Consider the following 19,866-nt stretch of genomic DNA (forward strand, 5'->3'; position numbering starts at 1 on the left):
AGTGCAGTGCAATGGTACCATCTCAGTTCACTGCAAGTTCCGCCTCCATGGTTCATGCCATTCTCCCGCCTCAGCCTCCCGAGTAGCCCAGACTACAGGCGCCTGCCACCATGCCCGGCTAATGTTTTTGTATTTTTTAGTAGAAACGGGGTTTCACCATGTTGGCCAGGATGGTCTCATCTCCTGACCTCATGATCCGCCCACCTTGGCCTCCCAAAGTGCTGGGATTACAGCTGTGAGCCACCGTGCCCGGTCCCAAACTGGTGGTATTCTAGAGGCCAGGTTGGCCTAAACACACCACAAGATTTTCCAGCTAACAGCCCTGATCCCAAGACTAGCTCAGAGATATAGGCCCAAGGCAGTACCTTTACGCCAAGAGAAAATGCAGATTCCTGTAGAATTTTCTAGAGACCAGCACTGTCTCCAAGCCAGGCCAGTTATTCCAGGTCAGAGGAATGTGGGAAGGCAGATTCCTGCAGGTCTGATATTCCTTCTTTCCTGCCCTCCTGTCTATGACCCTCTAACCCCAGCTTAAAAGACCTGAGCAGTCCTCATCTAAATCAAGGAACAGGGATCTGGCAGGAGTGCCAGGGCTCAAGGGTCTGCTGGGCTAAAGAGCGTATATTCCCCCATCCCCCAAAGGAGGCAAGGCAGGGCAGAGGCCAGAGGTCCTTCTGGCCTTAATGTTCTCTGTCAAGACCAAGTATTCCCTTACTTGAGTTCAGAACAGTTAGTCCACTCATTACCCAGTGGCTTCAGGTTAGATGTTAAGCAAAATCTCCTGAGGTCAAGAGAGTAAGGATGGGGTAATTTCCTGGGCCCCTGCTGCTAGGCCTAGGGAGTGAAGTGTGTGCTGGGGACGGCCTTTCCCAGCACTTAGCGTGGTGCACATTCAGGTCTTAACTCCAAGTAGTTGTTGGACCTTCAACAACCCCCGTTCCTGGGACTCAGCTCTTATCTGCCTCTCTGGGTCTTGAAAGCTTTGAACAGAGGAGCAGGGGGCATGGTAAGGAGCTAGTGATGGCAGAAGTTGAGCCCAGAAGAGGCACCAGTTGTTCTGTGACCAATCACTCGATTCTGCCCCTTTGCTCCTTGAAATACAGCTGCTGCATCTCCTGCCGCCCACACTCCAGGCAGTGTCCTAGGACAACCCATCTGCCCCTTCCTGGGCACTGAGTCATGATCAGCCTACCCAGCTGGCCTGTCCATCCCAAGCCAGATACTGAAGGTCACCCCCCAACCCCAGAACCTACAGGTCAACCAAGGCAGAGCAGCCTGGCCAGAAACCATTGTTCCCACCCCGAGGCCAACACAAACCTGCCTTGAGACTACCTGGGAGACTAGCCAGTCCCAAGCCCACGAGACAATGTGGGCAGGAGCTGGGGCAGAGCTGCAGCCAGAGGCATCCCTAGGTCCCCATCTTCAGAGACCTGGCCTGAAGGACCCCTACCCAGGAGGTACAGGGGCTGACCCACTCTGGGGCAGAAAACCTGTGACATCTTTCCCACCATCCTCCTTCCCAGCCAGTCTCACTGGGTTCTCTGCTATCCCCCACCCTTACAGATGAGGGACTGAGGATGAAGGAGACTTGTCTTAGCTGGCTCACAGGCAGAAGAGGGGCGAAGGGGGCATTACATGTTGGCAGAGTTTCTGGAGTGCACACTCAGCCCTCCCAGCACAGAAATGGTAAGGCTTATGTGGAGGCCACTGGGCCAACCCCAAGTGGACCTGGCTGAGTCTCCTCTTCCCCCCGTCACATGAGCCCCCAACCCCTCATGTCCAGGAACCTCTCCAGATGCCAGGAAACAGATGCCCAGAGGCAACAGCGTTGTAATAAAGACACTGCTTTTATTTAGTTTGATATGTTTCTTTACAGAATGCAGAAAACACATCTTAAAATCATATAGAAGGAAATAAAAACACATCAGTGGTTGGTGAACACTTGAATGTGAGATTGGCTCTCCATCTCACAGAGTCCAGTGGCCATCACCAGCCCAGCACTCAGGAGAGCAGGCTGCCTGCAAAGGCATTGTTGCTGTTGTTATTCTGTTCACTGCCCCATCGCCTCCAGTTGCTATGGCAACAGGCCATTCTGGGCCAGCCACGTCTCTTGCATGGCAGTGCCCAATGGTGGAGTTGCTAGGGGCAACGGAGCTGTTTGGAAGGCCTTTCAAAGCCCTCACCTGGAACACTGGGAATTGTTTATTTTTTGATGAGGTCATCAGAAATAATCTGACCAGGTCAGATCCCACTTGTGCTCCTGTCTCTGGGGCACCAAGGAAACTCTGACTTGGAGGCATGAGCCCAGTCACCAGTGGTGCACTGAGCCTGCATTTACAGGCTCCCCCACAGAAGCACTGCTCAATCCAGAGTACCCCTGGGGACTGGGGCAGGGGAGAGGGGCTGGGCCCTGTGGGAGAAGGCGCAAGGGGAAATGCCCTCTGGAGAACAGTAGGACGGAGACCCCTACCCTCCTATCAGCCCTCCCCTCCTGAGGCAGCACACACCAATCCTCTGCAAAACAGTCGATATGGCTTAGAAGTAGCTGCTCCGTGTGCAAAGGGAGCCTGGGTCCACCCACCCAACCTCAATCAGGGAAGGGATACATTATTGCAAAAGGCATTCCTCCCTAAAAGGTACCCAAAATAACTCTCAGACATCAAGAAAAGTCATGCTCAAAATGGTTTCTTCCACAGTAGAATCAAAGCAGAGTGGGCGCCCCTGAGTCATGGGACAGAGATGCAGATGGACGGACGGATGTTCTGCTAAAAAAGGCAAAAGAACCCCAGTGTAATTCCAGAATTTAAACATTAGGAAAAGTGGGGGGAAAAAATCAAAATAAGCAAAGCCGTCAGTTCCATGGAATCAACACTAAGAGCTCGTACAAACTGCTGTAAGCATCACCATTTTTAATCTTTTTAATAAAACAATTTGAGGCTGTATAAAAACTTTAGTAAAAAATTAGCTTTGAGAGCTCACAGATTTTTTATTATGAACTATTGCTGGCACTCCTCCCCAGCCACCAGACCTTTTCCAGTAGTTCAGGCCCAAGGCCTGGGACTGGAGTGCCAGAGAAAAGGGATGGGGTGGGTCCGGGTAGGGTTGTGGACTGTTAGGACAAAGCGGCCAAGGTCAAGTGAGGAAAGAGCATCACATGACATAAAAATATTGCATCTTCACCAAAATGTCCCCCACTGAGTGTTTCAAAAAACCGTGGTATTCCTTTTAGGAAGGAAAAAAAAAAAACACCAACAACGCACGCACAGAAGGGTAAAACAAAATAGGTTGATGTGGTCGAGACCTTCGACCTCCCAGGTGCCCCCACAAGCAGCTGGCCCATCCTGGAGCACCAAAGTTGGGGGCCACAGCCACCGCTGCCTCTTGGAGTCCCTTTTTCATGGAAATGAAGACCCCTTGGTGGTGGGTCACTAGTATACTTGGGCTGGAAGTGGGGATGTCCATGGCCCAAGAGACCCCTCCAGCTTCCAGCCCCTGGCAACAGCGGGAGAGCAAACCCAGCACCAAGGACCTGGCATGAGCCAGGGCCGGGAGGCCCCCAATCAGGCTCTGGAGTATCAGAGCAACCAAGTTGACGTAGTGTGAAAAAATAGGATTCCTTTGATAAAAAATACTGTCCCTTGGTCTTCTCTAAGTTTGAAACACCCTGGGAGCTTATTTTTAGCAAAGCAATTCCCCATACCCACCCAAAAATTATACATACAAGTTTAGGTAAACAGCAGATTAAATGTAAAAACTTAACCTTAACTTCTGAAAGTCCTTTGAATTTAATCTTTAGTTACTGTTTTCCATGTTACATCCTGCAGCTAGACACACGTGAATAGAAAAAACAGTACAGTTAGTGTTAAAGGCAAAACGCAGAGAGCCAGGGGGCCGCCCAGCACTGCCTGTGAGTTCATTCATGGTTCCTCGCTCCCTCCACCTCCACTCCACATGGTGCTTTCAGAGCCAGCCATCAAAAACGAAGCGAAGAATTCTCTATGAACAAACCAAAAGCTGTTAGGCAAAAAATAAAAATAAAAAAGTCCCCAAAGTCTCTCCAGCTGCTTTGGGGTTTGGGAGGACCAGAGAGGGCGGGCTTGTCCAGGCCCCTGTGTCAGTGTGTGCTAGGTCAGGTGTCGGCTCCCGGTGGGCGATGGTCTGCAGGCCACCGGTCTCCACAGACACCACCATGTTGTCTTCAGGCCCCTGCCCTACCCTGCCTCCACCCAGGCGCTTGTGGGTTAAGGAGGGACATAGGGAGGAGGTGACCGGTATGGGGTCATGTTCTTGGGACGGGAGCCCTTGCCCTCCATGGGTGCTGTGAAAGGCGGTGGGGGCTGGTAGGGAGGCGCATTGGGATCCTCATCCCGCAGGGGCGTGTACTCTCCCACAGTGTCCTGGTTCAGAGGAGTGGTCTCGGGCACACTCTGGTTGGGGTATTCGGGAGGGGGTAGGGGAGCCTTCTCCTCCTGCAGAATGAGTGGCATGCTGGAGGAGGGTGGGGGCTTGGAGTCGTCCAGTTCGTCCGCAAAGATGATAGGCACCCCCTTCTTGATGAAGGTGGCCTGGTCCTCAAGGGTAAGCTTGCCCTTCCGCTTCTTGCGGTAGCAGATCATGGCAATGATGCCAGCAATGAGTAGGATGGCTGCGACCACCACGGCCGGAATGACTGTGTGCAGGTAGACATCATCCTCACTGCTCTTCTCAGGGTCCCTGTCAGGCACCTCTGTGGGCGGCGCCTCTGAGGGCACTCTCCTGGGTGGTGCCACAGGGATAAACTGTAGGTGCCGACAACTGCCAGAGCCCATCACAGCGATGCTTGTGGCCTTAAAGTCAGGTTCTAGGGCGTTGGAGAAGGCAGGCCGAGGTTTTCCATCATCCTCAGCGATGCGGCGGCTCAGCCCAGCGATCTGCTCCTTGGGACAGGGCTCCAAGGGCAGTGTGTTGTTGGTCCATTCCACCACGATGGAGCCCCGGGTGATATTCTGCAGGGTGACGGTGCTACAGTTTCGGTCTCCAAAGGCGAAGGCCAGTTTCTTTACCAAGGCAATCTTCTTGTGGATGTCATTTAACACCAGTGCCGGGTCACCCACAAACTTGGCCTTGAACCTTGCAGGAGCCCTATCCCCTTGGGGGCGCCTGTGGACGTGGATCTCGAAGGCATCCACAGCCGACAGGCCCCCCTTGTCTGTGGCATGCATGAAATACTCGTGTTTGCCCACGTGGCTGCTGTCGGGAAGGCCATACATGAGCTGGCTGTTGCTGTTGAACTGTACCCAGGACTTCTCGCCCACCAGCTGCTGCTCCCGCAGTTTCAGGGTCAGCTTCAGCTTGTCAGTGGTGGTGTCCTCATGGTCATAGAAAGTGTCTGACGGGATCTTCACCTCAAAATAGGTGCCAACCCAGGCATCTACCCTGTCAATATGGTTCTTGAGCTCTGGGCGCTGGTTGGGTTCTCCGCCACGAGGCACTCCACTGGTGGTGGTGCGAATACGAGTAGGCGGTGAGGCAGTTTCTAATCTGGTGATAGGAACTTTGGTGGTGACCCGGGGCACTGGCCGGGGTGTCCGTGGTTTCTTGGTTGGCCTGCGAGTCGTGGTGGTGGAAGAGTCAGTTGAAGGCGTTGCTGGTTTTGGTGTGGATACTCGTGGCTTCTTGGTGGTGGTTGTGGGAGGGGTAGCAACTGCAGTAGGTTCCACATAGCCAGGAATGGTCATTGTTGGGCGAATCTGGCCAGGAACTGTGGTGCCAGCTTCTGACACCCGAGTAGGCTGGATGGGGCCTAGGGTTGGGGTCTGAATAATGGCGCCTCGAGTCCGGATGGTGACTGTGGGTTTCCCAGGAACAGGATCCCTGACTGGAGGAGCCATGGTCTCTGTTGGAGGAGCAATGGCTGGAGATGTGGGTGTTGGCACAATCCTGGATGGGGGCTCCTGGATAGCCGTGGTTGGGGGCCCAATGGCAGTGACAGGTGTGGGTGTGGCATGGATCTGCCTCCGGATGCGTTTGGGAAGAGGGGGTTTCTTATTGGCGATGTGCCAACCCACCACAGGGTAGCCAAGCTGAGCAGACATAGCACCCTCCCTGGCAGGAGCCTCCACACCACGAATGTCAGGCACACTGTTCTGGTTCAGGGAGCAGCCCAGCTTCCAGGAGAGAAGGGCCCCATTCTCCACCACCTTTTTTGCATTTCCCGGGCCAGCCATGAAGGCCGACATGTCAAATAGTCTGTTATTCACCACCGGCACTAATTTCATGTTGTGAAGCTCTACTTCTGAGAAGCTCCGCATCCTGTGCAGGAGGTCAATCCTTTGCTTTGGGGTCATCTTGGTGAGGTCGGCATCCAAAATCACCGTCAAAACAGTCACAGGTTCATCCGCAGCACAGGCAGATAACATCACCTCACCAGGGTCTGGGAAGGCTGTCCTCACTGACTGCAGCTCACTGTGGTCTTCAGGGTAGACCTCAATGGAGAACACACTGGAGGTCTGGGGGATGTGGCTCCCGTTGGCACCCAGCCGTGCAGCGCTCACCGAAATGTAATGCACACCCTTATCAGTGTCAAGGGGGAGGCCCTCCAGGGTGTGGCTCTGCGGGTCCCAGTGCAGCCAAGATGGCAAAGCCTCCTTCCCTGCTGCTGATACCTAGAAGAGACACAAGCATAAATTAAAAGTACTATTGTCACTGCATAACCTGAATATGATCGCAACAGTTAACCTGAATTGTATGACAGGTTTAGGGTGTTAATTTAGAATGCCTGCTGGGGAAGCTAATTCCTCTCCCCTAGAGAGACACAACTGAGTTTATTTACCTGTCACAAGACTAGGGCTATGAGATGGGCTAGCTTGGGAGGCAAATATCTCATCCAAGGCCACACAGTGGGGAGACAGCAGTGCTGGCACTCAAGCACGTCTCATTCCCGAGAACTGATGCCATGGAGCTCACGACTGTTGTGGATTTTATAACAGTGACACACCCTGCCACCTACTTGCCTATTCTACCTGCAGAATCAAGTCACATCCCAGCTCTCAGCAATCCTTTCCACCCTTGCCTCAGACTTCTCCCCGACCCTCTGCAGACACCACATCTTTGCTCAGGTCACATGCCTGGCCTGGAGGACGCCTCCTGCCCCAAAGTGGAGATGCACACATCTGGGTACAAGGGAGGGTTCAATGCCCTGAAGGATTCACTTTACATCATCATGTAACATTCAAGTGTAGTGGGGCGGATTTGTGTAGCAAAGAAAGTTAGTTGTGTCTGGCCAGGGGCAGTGGCTCACGGCTGTAATCCCAGCACTCTGGGAGGCCGAGGCGGGCGGATCACGAGGTCAGGAGATCGAGACCATCCTGGCTAACACAGTGAAACCCCATCTCTACTAAAAAATACAAAAAATTAGCTGGGCGTAGTGGCGGGCGCCTGTAGTCCCAGCTAATCGGGAGGCTGAGGCAGGAGAATGGCGTGAACCCAGGAGGCGGAGGTTACAGTAAGCGGAGATGGCGCCACTGCACTCCAGCCTGGGCGACAGAGCGAGACTCCGCCTCACAAAAAAAAATAAAATAAAATAAAATATAAAGTTAGTTGTATCTAATGTTTTCATTTACCCTGCTTCTCAAATCTTAAGACAAACTGTGGTGCCCAGGGAGCAGGGACTAGAATCAACTATTCTAGAATAGTGCTTATTAAAGGAATCCCAAGGAGCTCTGGTCTCTCTAAAAGAGAGAGGCTCTATAGTCAATCAAGTACAGGAAATATACAGAGCCCTATTCTGCCCTTGGAGAGACCAAACACAGAAGCAGGCCTAAGGAGCTCATCACCTTATTCCAACTCAACAGCATGTCCCAGACTTCTTTCAGTGTGGAAGTCCCTTTCCACAGAGATACAACTGGTCATACTCAGAGCACCCAAGGAAATGCCACCATAGAAACCTCCACCATCAGCTGATAAGAGGAAAATATGACTTGGCTCTTGCCCTGGCCCCATGTGTGGCTCCTCTCACTTTTGGTAAACACCTACTCCTGCCCCAATGCAAGAAAGGTGACACCTCCCATTCTCTGGTTGGCCTGAAGGCACTCTCATCTCCATTGTCCTATAACAAGTCCAGAGACAAACTGGCCAACTCATAGTACATCTCACTGCCAGCCTCAGCCCAGGACTGCCCTTCATAGCCACTGCTTGTCAATAGGGTTCATTCATGGTTCCTCGCTCCCTCCACCTCCACTCCACATGGGGCTCTCAGAGCCAGCCATCAAAAATGAAGCGAAGAATTCTCTATGAACAAACCAAAAGCTGTTAGGCAAAAAATAAATATAAAAAAGTCCCCAAAGTCTCTCTAGCTGCTTTGGGGTTTGGGAGGACCAGAGAGGCTGGGCTTGTCCAGGCCCCTGTGTCAGTGTGTGCTAGGTCAGGTGTCAGCTCCCGGTGGGCGATGGTCTGCAGGCCACCGGTCTCCACAGACACCACCATGTTGTCTTCAGGCCCCTGCCCTACCCTGCCTCCACCCAGGCGCTTGTGGGTTAAGGAGGGACATAGGGAGGAGGTGACCGGTGTGGGGTCCTGTTCTTGGGACGGGAGCCCTTGCCCTCCATGGGTGGTGCTGTGAAGGGCGGTGGGGGCTGGTAGGGAGGCACATTGGGGTCCTCATCCCACATGAGGATCCCTCCCTGTGGCAGGAAAGCTAAAGCCATGACTGCTGGGTTCCCCGTGGCTCTGGTTCCCTGAGCTTCCTCCTGCCAAAAGACAAGGTACTTGAGTGATTTCGAAAGGAGACCCCAGGCTCGTCCCCAGGTGTCAGGCAGCAGCAGCCTTAACAGAAACTAGATAATTTCCCCCCTTTAAACTAATTTAAACAGGTTTCCTACACCCAGCAAAAACGTATTGGAAAGCTGGGCATGGTAGCTCATACCTATAATCCCAGTACTTTGGGAGGCCAAGGCTCCGGAGGATTGCTTGAGGCCAGGAGGCATTAGAAACCACCCTGGCCAACATAGCAAGACCCCATCTGTATTTATTTTTTAAAAAAAAATTTTTTTTAAACCATGAGATGACTGACATTGTTAGGAGTTATTATTATTGGGCCAGGCATGGTGACTCACCCCTGTAATCCCAGCACTTTGGGAGGCCAAGGTGGGCAGATCACCTGAGGTCAGGAGTTCGAGACCAGCCTGGCCAACATGGTGAAACCCCGTCTCTACTAAAAATATAAAAATTAGTCAGGTGTGGTGATATGTGCCTGTAGTCCCAGCTACTCAGGAGGCTGAGGCAGAAGAACTGCTTGAACCTGGGATGCGGAGGTTGCAGTGAAGTGAGATCACACCACTGCACTCCATCCTGGGTGACAGAGTGAGACTCCATCTCAAAAAAAAAAAAAAAAAAAAAGGAATTATTATTATCGGGGTTATCATTTCCTAATTGCTCTCTGAGCCACTCATTAAGGGTCAGCAAATTGTGTTTCCTTTGTGATATCACATTCCATCAACTGTAAGATGTGCCATCATCTAATTAAGAATCTTCAGGCCGGGCGCGGTGGCTCAAGCCTGTAATCCCAGCACTTTGGGAGGCCGAGACGGGTGGATCACGAGGTCAGGAGATCGAGACCATCCTGGCTAACACCGTGAAACCCCGTCTCTACTAAAAATACAAAAAACTAGCCGGGCGAGGTGGCGGGCGCCTGTAGTCCCAGCTACTTGGGAGGCGGAGGCAGGAGAATGGCGGGAACCCGGGAGGCAGAGCTTGTAGTGAGCTGAGATCCGGCCACTGCACTCCAGCCTGGGCGATAGAGCGAGACTCCGTCTCAAAAAAAAAAAAAAAGAATCTTCCACCCTGTCACTCACCATCAAACATCAGAAATGTTAAAATATCTGTAAACATGGGTGTCTTCAAACTCATGAAAAACAATAAATATATTTTTCTTTTAAAATCTTTTTTAACTATAAAAATCACACCTATTGGCTGGGCGTGGTGGCTCACGCCTGTAATCCCAGCACTTTGGGAGGTTGAAGCAGGTAGATCACTTGAAGTCAGGAGTTTGAGACCAGTCTGGCCAACATGGCAAAATCCCATCTCTACTAAAAACACAAAAATTAGCCAGGCACGGTGGTGCACACCTGTAGTCCCGGCTAGTTGGGAGGCTGATGTACAAGAATTGCTTGAACCTGGGAGGCGGAGGCTGCAGTGAGCAGAGACCACACCACTGTACTCCAGCTTGGATGACAGAGCGAGACTCTGTTTCAAAAAAAAAAAAAAAAAAATCACATTTATTTCAAATGTTTTGGCTGAAAAACCTAAGCTTTACATTTTCACTTATGTTAAATAAGAAAACTGCCACATGTAAACACGTAAAATAAAGGTTGAATGCTCTTGTTTTGCAAAACAAACAAAAAAAACCACCCATGAAGCAAATAAGTAAGGCCCATGAGACTTTACAGGAGAGTGACAGGAGTAGGGTCCTGAGAGGTGGAAAGTAGGTGAATTAGGGTGTGGACCCCGGTTTTTGGTCACCTAAGGGTTATTTCCTAACTCTACTCCATCCCAGTGGCCACCAGTAGGACAGGAGCTCACATGGCAGAGGGAGGATGAAGAAAGGTGACAGGGAAGGCCTGGAATAGAGGTCTGGGTAAAGTCAACCAAGGAGAAGCCACCTGCAGAGAAGACTGAACAAGGTTGAGAGGGCCTAGAAGAAGCTCTAGAAGTGGGAGCCAAATGGCTGGCTAGAACCACGGGACATTCCTGAGTGGCTAGGCGCTCCATCAGTGTTGATAAGTCAGCAGCCTGGTGCCTCTGCAAGTCTGTCTTCAACTACACAGGGCACTTTTGTTTTGTTCTGTTTTGTTTCAGACAGAGTCTCACTCTGTCGCCCAGGCTGGAGTGCAGTGGTGCGATCTGGGCTCACTGCAGGTTCCGCCTCCCAGGATCACGCCATTCTCCTGCCTCAGCCTCCCAAGTAGCTGGGACTACAGGTGCCCGTCACCAGGTCTGGCTAATTTTTTGTATTTTTAGTAGAGACAGGGTTTCACCGTGTTAGCCAGGATGGTCTCCATCTCCTGACCTCGTGATCCGCCCACCTCGGGCTCCCAAAGTGCTGGGATTACAGGCATGAGCCACCGTGCCCGGCCACAAGTGCACTTTTTAACAGAGAAAACAGAGAAGAGCTTCCCAGCCTGGCTCACTTCCTATTCTGCTGACCCCAACAGCCAAAGTTCTGCTATCAGGCAGTTCCTACAGAACAAACTCAGGCCATTCTATAGGAAGGCTCCCACAGCGAAGCCATCCTTGGAAGTCATACACTTATTTTAACTACGCCAAGTAACTTTAAAAAATGTTAATATCGGCCGGGCGCGGTGGCTCAAGCCTGTAATCCCAGCACTTTGGGAGGCCGAGACGGGCAGATCACGAGGTCAGGAGATCGAGACCATCCTGGCTAACACAGTGAAACCTCGTCTCTACTAAAAAATACAAAAAACTAGCCGGGTGAGGTGGCGGGCGCCTGTAGTCCCAGCTACTTGGGAGGCTGAGGCAGGAGAATGGCGTAAACCCGGGAGGTGGAGCTTGCAGTGAGCTGAGATCCGGCCATTGCACTCCAGCCTGGGCGACAGAGAGCGAGACTCCGGCTCAAAAAAAAAAAAAAAAAAATGTTAATATCATGTAACAAACAACAAACACTAAAGGAAACCTCAGGTTTCACCAAAGCAAGTTATAATGCACAATTTCAAATTGGGAGATGGGAGATGAGAAATGAGCTTTATTTTGACTACTGAGAACAAATTATTTCACTATTTTATTTATTTATTTATTTATTGAAACAGAGTCTCACTCTGTCACCTGGGCTGGAGTGCAGTGGCACGATCTCAGTTCACTGTAACCTCTGCTTCCTGGGTTCAAATGATTCTCCAGTTTCAGCCTCCTGAATAGCGGGGACCATAGGTGAGTGACACCATGCCCGGCTAATTTTTTTTTCTTTTTCTATTTTTAGAGATGGGATTTCGCCATGTTGCCCAGGCTGGTCTCAAACTCCTGGCCTCCAGTGATCTGGCTGCCTCGGCCTCCCAAAGTGCTGGGATTACAGTTATGAGCCACTGCACATGACCAAATTATTTCACTATTGTCTACCCATGGCTTTTGCAGCCATGTAAAGTTTACCCATGTCTTTGGGACAAGTCATGTCAGAAAAACAGAGCTGATATGGTTCACATACCGCCCAAATCTCATGTCAAATTGTTACCCCCAGTGTTGGAGGTGGGGTCTGGGGGGAGGTGACTGGATCTTGGGGGCGATTTCTCATGGACTGTTTAGCACCATCCCCCTAGTGCTGTTCTCATGATAGAGTTCTCACAAGATCTGGTTGTTTAAAAGAGTGTAGGCTGGGAGCAGAGGCTCATGCCTGTAATGCTAGTACTTTGGGAAGCTGAGGTGGGTCTATCAATGAATTCAGGAGTTCAAGACCAGCCTGGTCAACATGGTGAAACCCTGTCTCTATTAAAAATACGAAAATTAGCCAGGCATGATGGCAGGCACCTATAATCCCAGCTCCTCTAGAGGCTGAGGCAAGAGAGTCGCAAGAACCCAGAAAGCGGAGGTTGCAGTGAGCCAAGATCGCGCCACTTCACTCCAGCCTGGGCAAAAGAGCGAAACTCCATCTCAAAAAAAAAAAAAAAAAGTGTGTAGCACCTCCTCCAGCCTTCCTCCTGTCCTGGCCAGCCATGTGAAGTGCCAGCTCTCCCTTTGCTTTCTGCTATGATTGGAAGCTTCCTGAGGCATCCCCAGAAGCAGAAGCCACTATGTTCCCTGTAAAGCCTGCAGAACCATGGGCTAATTAAACCTCTTTTCTCTATAAATTACCAGTCTCAGGTATTTCTTTATAGCACCACGAGAATAGACTAATACAAGAGCCAAGCCTTTCCAATCTAGTCACCTGCTTTTCCCTCTGCAATTTTGGCTCCCCAGGGTCCTGAAGTCCCAGCCGTTATCTGGCTGCAGGACGGGTGTCTAGATCTACAGCCCAGAAGCAGGCAGTCACTCCACAGTCATGGGTACTACTCAGGAAGAAAAAGTATTAACCTGAATGTTCTAAAACCCCTGCATCTCCAGCAGTCTTGGTACTGGTGACATCAGGCCCAAGCAGCACTTCCAGTGGCAATGATTCTTTATATATATAAAGAATCACTCACTCTGTTGCCTAGGCTGGAGTTCAGTAGTGTGATCATGGTACATTGCAGCCTCAACCTCCCAGGCTCAAGCAGTCCTCTCACCTCAGCCTCCCAAGTAGCTGGGACATAGGCACATGCCTGGGTTATTATTATTATTTTTTTTTGTAGAGACAGGGTCTCATTATATTGCCCAGACTGGCTTTAAACTTCTGGGCTCAAGCAATCCTCCTGCCTCAGCGTCCCAAAATCCCAGGATTACAGGTGTGGGCCACCATGCCCAGCCCTTATATATACATTTTTTGAGCCAGGGTCTCACTCACTGTCACCAGACTGGAGTGCGGTGGTGGTAGTCACAGCTCACTGCAATCTCAAACTCCTGGGCTGAAGTGATCATCCCACTTCAGCCTCTTGAATAGCTGGGACCACTTGAGCCAGGTGTGTGCCACCAGGCCTGGCCAATATTTAAAAACTTTTTTGTAGAGATGGGGTCTTGCTATGTTGTCCAGATTGGTCTTGAACTCCTGGGCGTCAGTGATCCTCCTGCCTCAGCCTGCCAAAGTGTTGGGATTACAGGTGTGAGCCACCATGCCCAGTCATGATTCACTTTAATAGAAGGGCTACAGGAAGCAAAACAAACCTAATTTCCACAAGGAACCTGGCCAAGTCACAGGCACACTGGCACCTCTGCATTTTCAAGGCCATTTGGGGAAAGCCCCTACCTTGAAAGTCTGAATATGCCTAAAGGTTTGGCAGCATCCACAGTCCCCAGAGGATTCCACTAGAAGCCCCACCCTCCCAAAAGGACTCAGCTCAGGGCTTAGCTCATCCTGGAGGTGCTTGGGGATAAAGCACCTGCTCTACCCTAACAAAGCAGGAGCCCCTCAGTCCACGGGAACTTTGGATACCTCCTCAGCTTTCAAAACGTATAGGCTCTGGATCACTTCTCTTCCTCTCAGGGCCTAAGGGTGAAACAGGGTATGAAAGTTCCTTCTCACAGATGCAGTCCAAAGACAAGCCAGGACTCATCCCCGTAACAATGGGGATAACAATCCTCATTCTCCCACTCCATGAGAAGGCCCATCTTTCACTGCAAATCCCAGCTCCAGGCTGGCTGGCGCTTGACCCAACCTTGGCCCCAGTGTCCTCATCTGTAAAATCAGGGAAACAATCCCAACCTCTTATGATTATAGTGCCAGGCACATGATGGACTCTGCCAATAATGGTTCCTATGTCTCCCATGGGCTCTGAGAACAGTAATTTGAGGCTGCTGCATAAAGGAGCCCAAGGCAAGTCCAGGATCCTCTCCCTAGTTCTCCTTCCCAACTGACCTTGGACCCAGTGCACAGTGGGGTCCTGTTTCCCTGTTCATACCACAAAACAGAAGCTCAAAGTATCTAAGGTAAGTGGGGAGGCAACAGGCAATGGGGGAGCCAAAATCATACACAGAAACAAAGCTGAGGCTGGGGAAGCTCAGGGAGTTGCCTGTCAACACTTGTCTGCCAGAAGTAGATGAAAACACTAAGGGGCATGGCAGAACTGGGGGACCTGCTGCAGGTGAGAACCCGAAGACCTGCTTTCACCTCTTCAATCTAAAACAGGTGGACTAGGCCAGGCACAGTGGCTCATACCTATAATCCCAGCACTCTAGGAGGCCAAGGCGAGAGGATTGTTTGAGGCCAGGAGTTTAAGACCAACCTGGGCAACATAGCGAGACTTCGTCTCTATAATTAATAAAATACATACACTAAATCCTGGCACATTTACACATGGGATTTTGACTATCCTTAGAGTCCTTGTTTGCCTGGTATAAAGATTTCTGCCACCGGGCACAGTGGCTCATGCCTGTAATCCCAGTACTTTGGGAGGCCGAGGTAGGCGGATCACCTGAGGTCGGGAGTTCGAGACCAGCCTGACCAACATGGAGAAACTCCATCTCTACTAAAAATACAAAATTAGCTGGGCGTGGTGGCACATGTCTATAGTCCCAGCTACTAGGGAGGCTGAGGCAGGAGAATCGCTTGAACCTAGGAGGCGGAGGTTGCGGTGAGCCGAGATCATGCCATTGCACTCCAGCCTGGGCAACAAGAGTGAAACTCCGTCTCAAAAAAAAAAAAAAAAAATTTCTGCCTACTGTACCATAGTCACCCACAACTAATCCTCTAAGGGCTGTCAGGCCAGGAAGGGCAGAAAAGAGGCAGGAACTGGGGCTGTGAGGTCCTTAGCAGCAGAAGCACAGAGGCACATGAGTTTGGGGTGACCAGCTGGTCCCACCATGGAACTCCTCCAGCATTTCAGGTCACTCTACCAGCCAACACTAAACACCAACACTGCCTTGGAGCTGGGAGAGGCTATCTTGAAAGAAGCCTTCAGACAGTTACTAGGCACATCTGCAGGAGGCAGAAACTGCACAAGGAAGCGTGATTTAATGAGATCACAGGCTCTAGCTCACAGGCCACCCAAAAGGCCAGGAAACCTTCCGGTTTCAGCAACCCTTAGAGACAATGTGCTTCTGAGATAGAAAGTGAGTCTAGCATTAAGGGAAAAAAAGATCTTGAAAAGCCATATAACCAGCTTCTGAAATCCTGACCCACAAAGTGCATCCCAAAACATTAAGAATCAAAACCACAAAACCTGGGCAGATCCACAAAAAGATCCAAAGACTGAGCTGGGCATGGTGGCTCACACCTATAATCCCAGCTACTCAGGAGGCTGAGGCGGGAGGATCACTTGAGGCCAGGAGTTGAGACCAGCCTGGGCAACATAGCATGACGCAGTCTTTAAAAAAAAAAGGGGGGGGGGTTGGGGGGCAGGTGTAGTGGCTCAAGCCTGCAATCCCAGCACTTTGGGAGGCCGAGGTGCGTGGATCATGAGGTCAGGAGTTCAAGATCAGCCTGGCCAACATGATGAAACCCCACCTCTACTAAAAACACACAAAAAAAGGCCAGGCGCGGTGGCTCACGCCTATAATTCCAGCACTTTGGGAGGCTGAAGTGGACGGATCACCTGAGGTCAGGAGTTTGAGACCAGCCTGGCCAACATGGTGAAATCCCATCTCTACTAAAAATACAAAAAAAAATTAGTTGGGCATGGTGGCAGGCGCCTGTAATCCCAGCTACTTGGGAGGCTGAGGCAGAACTGCTTGAATCCGGGAGGTGGAAGCTGCAGTGAGCCGAGATCGTGCCACTGCACTCCAGCCTGGGGGACAAGAGTGAGACTTTGTCTCAAAAACAAAATTAAATTTAAAACAAAAAAAAATTAGCCGGGCACGTTGGTGCATGCCTGTAATCCCAGCTACTTAGGAGGCTAAGGCAGAAAAACTGCTTGAACCCAGGAAGGGGAGGTTGCAGTGAGCCAAGATCGTGCCACTGTACTCCAGCCTGGGAGAAGAGTGAGACTCCGTCTCAAAAAAAAAAAAAAAAGCAAAGTTCTAAAACTGTGATGCTCACAATTAATCACCATGACCAACGACCAGGGAACTGCCAAACTTGAACATTTTGGTCACTCCTCAGTCTCTGGGACACTCCCTCCAGCTGCTTTACTGGTGCCCTCCTGCACACAATAGACCATCAAACACTGACTGATAAAGATACAGCACCTGTAGGCACTAAACACCATCAGCCTGGGCAACACCGGGTAACACCATCTTTAAAAAAACACAAAAATTAGCTGGTTGTGGTAGTCCCAGCTACTCAGGAGGCTTAGGTGGGAAGACTGCTTGAGCCTGGGGAAGTCAAGGCTGCAGTGAGCTATGATTGCACCACTGCACCTTGGCCTGAGTGACAGAGCAAGACCTGTCTCAAAAAACCAGCTGGGAGCGCAGTGGCTCGTGCCTGTAATCCCAGCACTTTGGGAGGCCGAGGCAGGTGGATCACGAGGTCAGAAGATCAAGCCCACCCTGGCTAACACAGTGAAACCTCATCTCTACGAAAAATACAAAAAAAATTAGCTGGGCGTGGTGGTGGTTGCCTGTAGTCCCAGCTACTTGGGAGGCTGAGGCAGGAGAATGGCATGAACCAGGAGGTGGAGCTTGAAGTGAGCCGAGATTGCACCACTGCACTCCAGTGTGGGTGACAGAGCAAGACTCTGTCAAAAAAAAAAAAAAAAAAAAAAAACACCAGGAAACATAAGCAAAGTCTCTCACCCCAAGCCAGTACCACTCCACACCTGAAGAAAGAGCAAATGGGTGGAGGAGCTTCTATTACTTAGTTCTCATAAAAGCAGGTTTCCACCCACAGTCTGAGTCAGTTATGCATAGCTGAAAAACAAAACTGAAAAATTAGGCTGTCTCTAGGGCCAAATAACTATAATTGGCTTATGAAACCAAGAAAACACAAGCTTTATCATTCAGGGCCCACAAGATGATGTCTTATCCATGCAGGAGTCGCAGGACTTAGAAATGGCAAGCAAAGACTCTAGACAGATGGACAAGCACTTTCACAGCTGATGATGGCCAGTAAAGAAGGATCCTAAGAATAACATATAATCGAGAAACTGATTTGGTGAGCACTCCTTCTCACTACAAATCTTTTGGAGGGAACTTTGGGTCTTTGTGGTGGCACCTCCCACCAATACCTCTGGACATGTCAGCCCCTAAGGTGCGGGCTGGGCCCTTCGCCGTGTCCCCCAACAGATGTGCCTAGGGGTCTTTTTAGTGATCCATTTCAAAGTGATACAGACTGCTGCCTTGTGACATCCCAATGCTGGACCTGTAGAGGCCTGCCTTGGCAAAGTCCCTGCCTTCCTTCAGACGTGGTCATCAATTCCCGACCCCTCAGCTCCCTCATCCCTAGTCAGGCTGCAGAGGTGGGTCAACCTGCAGCCATCTATGGCTGGGTACCATAGACAACACCCTGGAGGCACTCCCACATAAGGCCGTCAAGGCCTCCTCACTGCAAGCTGACTGTGTGTCCTCTGCTCAGGAAGCAGGAGATGGACCCTGCTTATACTGATGGAGTGAGTATAAGCCTTGGTGCTGACTCACACTCAAGGTTATCCTGTGTCTGTGCCATGGACTAAGACAATGAGATAAATCTGCTCTGTGGCCTTCTGCTAATGAGGAACACGGGCAGTCACATGGCTGTGCTGCAGAGAGATGGCACAGACCAACAGGAAGAGCCTCTAGCTTAAGGTCAGAGGGCCAGGCCTTTGTCCCCACCTGAGGTAAAAAATCATGAGGGAAGTTAAGTACATGTGGCCTTAGCAGAGCCACGCCCACAAGAGATTATCATTGGTCCTGCTGTCAGACATGCAAAACTCAAAGCAGAACCTGGCCCCTGCCACAAACACCAAGGCCACAGGATCAATACTGAACACACTGTTGGGCCCAGTCAATGCCCTTGTGGTCTGAGCTACGAAGCATTTTTTTTTTTTTTTTTTTTTTTTTTGAGACGGAGTCTCGCTCTGCCGCCCAGGCTGGAGTGCAGTGGCCGGATCTCAGCTCACTGCAAGTTCCGCTCCCCGGGTTTACGCCATTCTCCTGCCTCAGCCTCCCAAGTAGCTGGGACTACAGGCGCCCACCACCTCGCCCGGCTATTTTTTTTTTTTTGTATTTTTTAGTAGAGACGGGGTTTCACCGTATTAGCCAGGATAGTCTCGATCTCCTGACCTCGTGATCCGCCCGTCTCGGCCTCCCAAAGTGCTGGGATTACAGGCTTGAGCCACCGCGCCCGGCCCGAAGCATTTTTATCTCATGTTCACTGTTCTCATCTAAAAGCAAAAATTAATCTTCTTCCCCAAAAAAGTAAAGGGCAGCTTAACATAGAGCCACTAATAAAATCCTCAGAATCAGTCCTTCAATCTGAAGCCCTGACATCATCTATTTTACTTTGTCGTGTTCTCTTTCAGTCTTTGTCAGTGATTTTTTTAAACATAGAAGCCTATATTTTCACTAAGCATTTGAGTTGATGAGTCTGGGCAAATGCCATTCTGACAGCCCACCCCCAAGGATGCCTTCCATCCCCAACCAGCATTTCCCGGTGTGCTTTGTTCACAAGAGGTCCATTCAGAAATGGGGAACACCCACTTGAGGCAGGAAGAAATTGCAGTTCATCTCACACAGGCGGGTTTGCCACAAAGCTCTCAAGCATCCAAAGAAATGCTCCTTTCATGAACTCCCCTTCCTAGTCAAAGAGAGTGCCCATTGTTCTCAGGGGAACAATTGGGGGCCCATGCCAGCAGCTAAGAGCACAGTCCCAGGAAGGGCTGCTCCCAGCCTGCCGACATCTTGGGCTGAGGGAAGGTCCACATTGTCTGCAGGCAAGAAGGCTAAAGGGAAGCAGGGATGAAAAGCCATCCTTGCAGGCTCTACCAAAATTAGACATCTGAGGGGTAGCCTGGGCATTTCATGAGATGTAAAGACGTCTCTCCCTGACTGCCTTCAAGGAGAGGTTAGAACATCTCCTAGCATATAATCACATTTCTCAGCCAGTCCCACACTCAAGTCAGAGGAGAGGTACCTGCAGGGAGCCAGCACCAAACCCAAGGGAGACAAGAGTGGCTCATACTGTGGCCAGCCCAGGACAGGCCAGGATCCACTGAGCAAAGGCCAGGCTGGCTTCTGTGGGACTCATCCCCACAGACCCTGGTAAGGAGAAAGGGTCCTCTCAGCTCCAAAAGTAGCTATGAGAGCCAAGGAGAGTCAAGAGCTGGGTTGAGCTTTGTATACAGGCATCCAGTCTGATTCAAGGGAGCAAACATCAAGACTATCTGCTTTAGGGTGTCCTAA

General features: G+C 50.7%; 1 protein-coding gene across 5 annotated transcripts in view; it reads right to left on the reverse strand.

The window, feature by feature from the left end:
* Positions 1-1,825: 1,825 nt before the first annotated feature.
* DAG1 (dystroglycan 1) overlaps positions 1,826-19,866 on the reverse strand; it is a 72,331-nt gene continuing 54,290 nt past the window's right edge. For 4 of the 5 annotated variants that reach the window (XM_023231511.1, XM_023231510.2, XM_023231514.1 and 1 more), the window contains exon 3: positions 1,826-6,644. In XM_023231511.1, the coding sequence (XP_023087279.1) occupies positions 4,242-6,644 (2,403 nt within the window). In that variant the 3' untranslated portion in view covers positions 1,826-4,241. The remainder of the gene's footprint in view (positions 6,645-19,866) is intronic. The other variant, XM_023231517.1, reaches the window with a different exon arrangement.

Source organism: Piliocolobus tephrosceles, chromosome 2 (genome assembly GCF_002776525.5).
Source record: "Piliocolobus tephrosceles isolate RC106 chromosome 2, ASM277652v3, whole genome shotgun sequence".
In the NCBI taxonomy this organism is placed as follows: Eukaryota; Metazoa; Chordata; class Mammalia; order Primates; family Cercopithecidae; genus Piliocolobus; species Piliocolobus tephrosceles.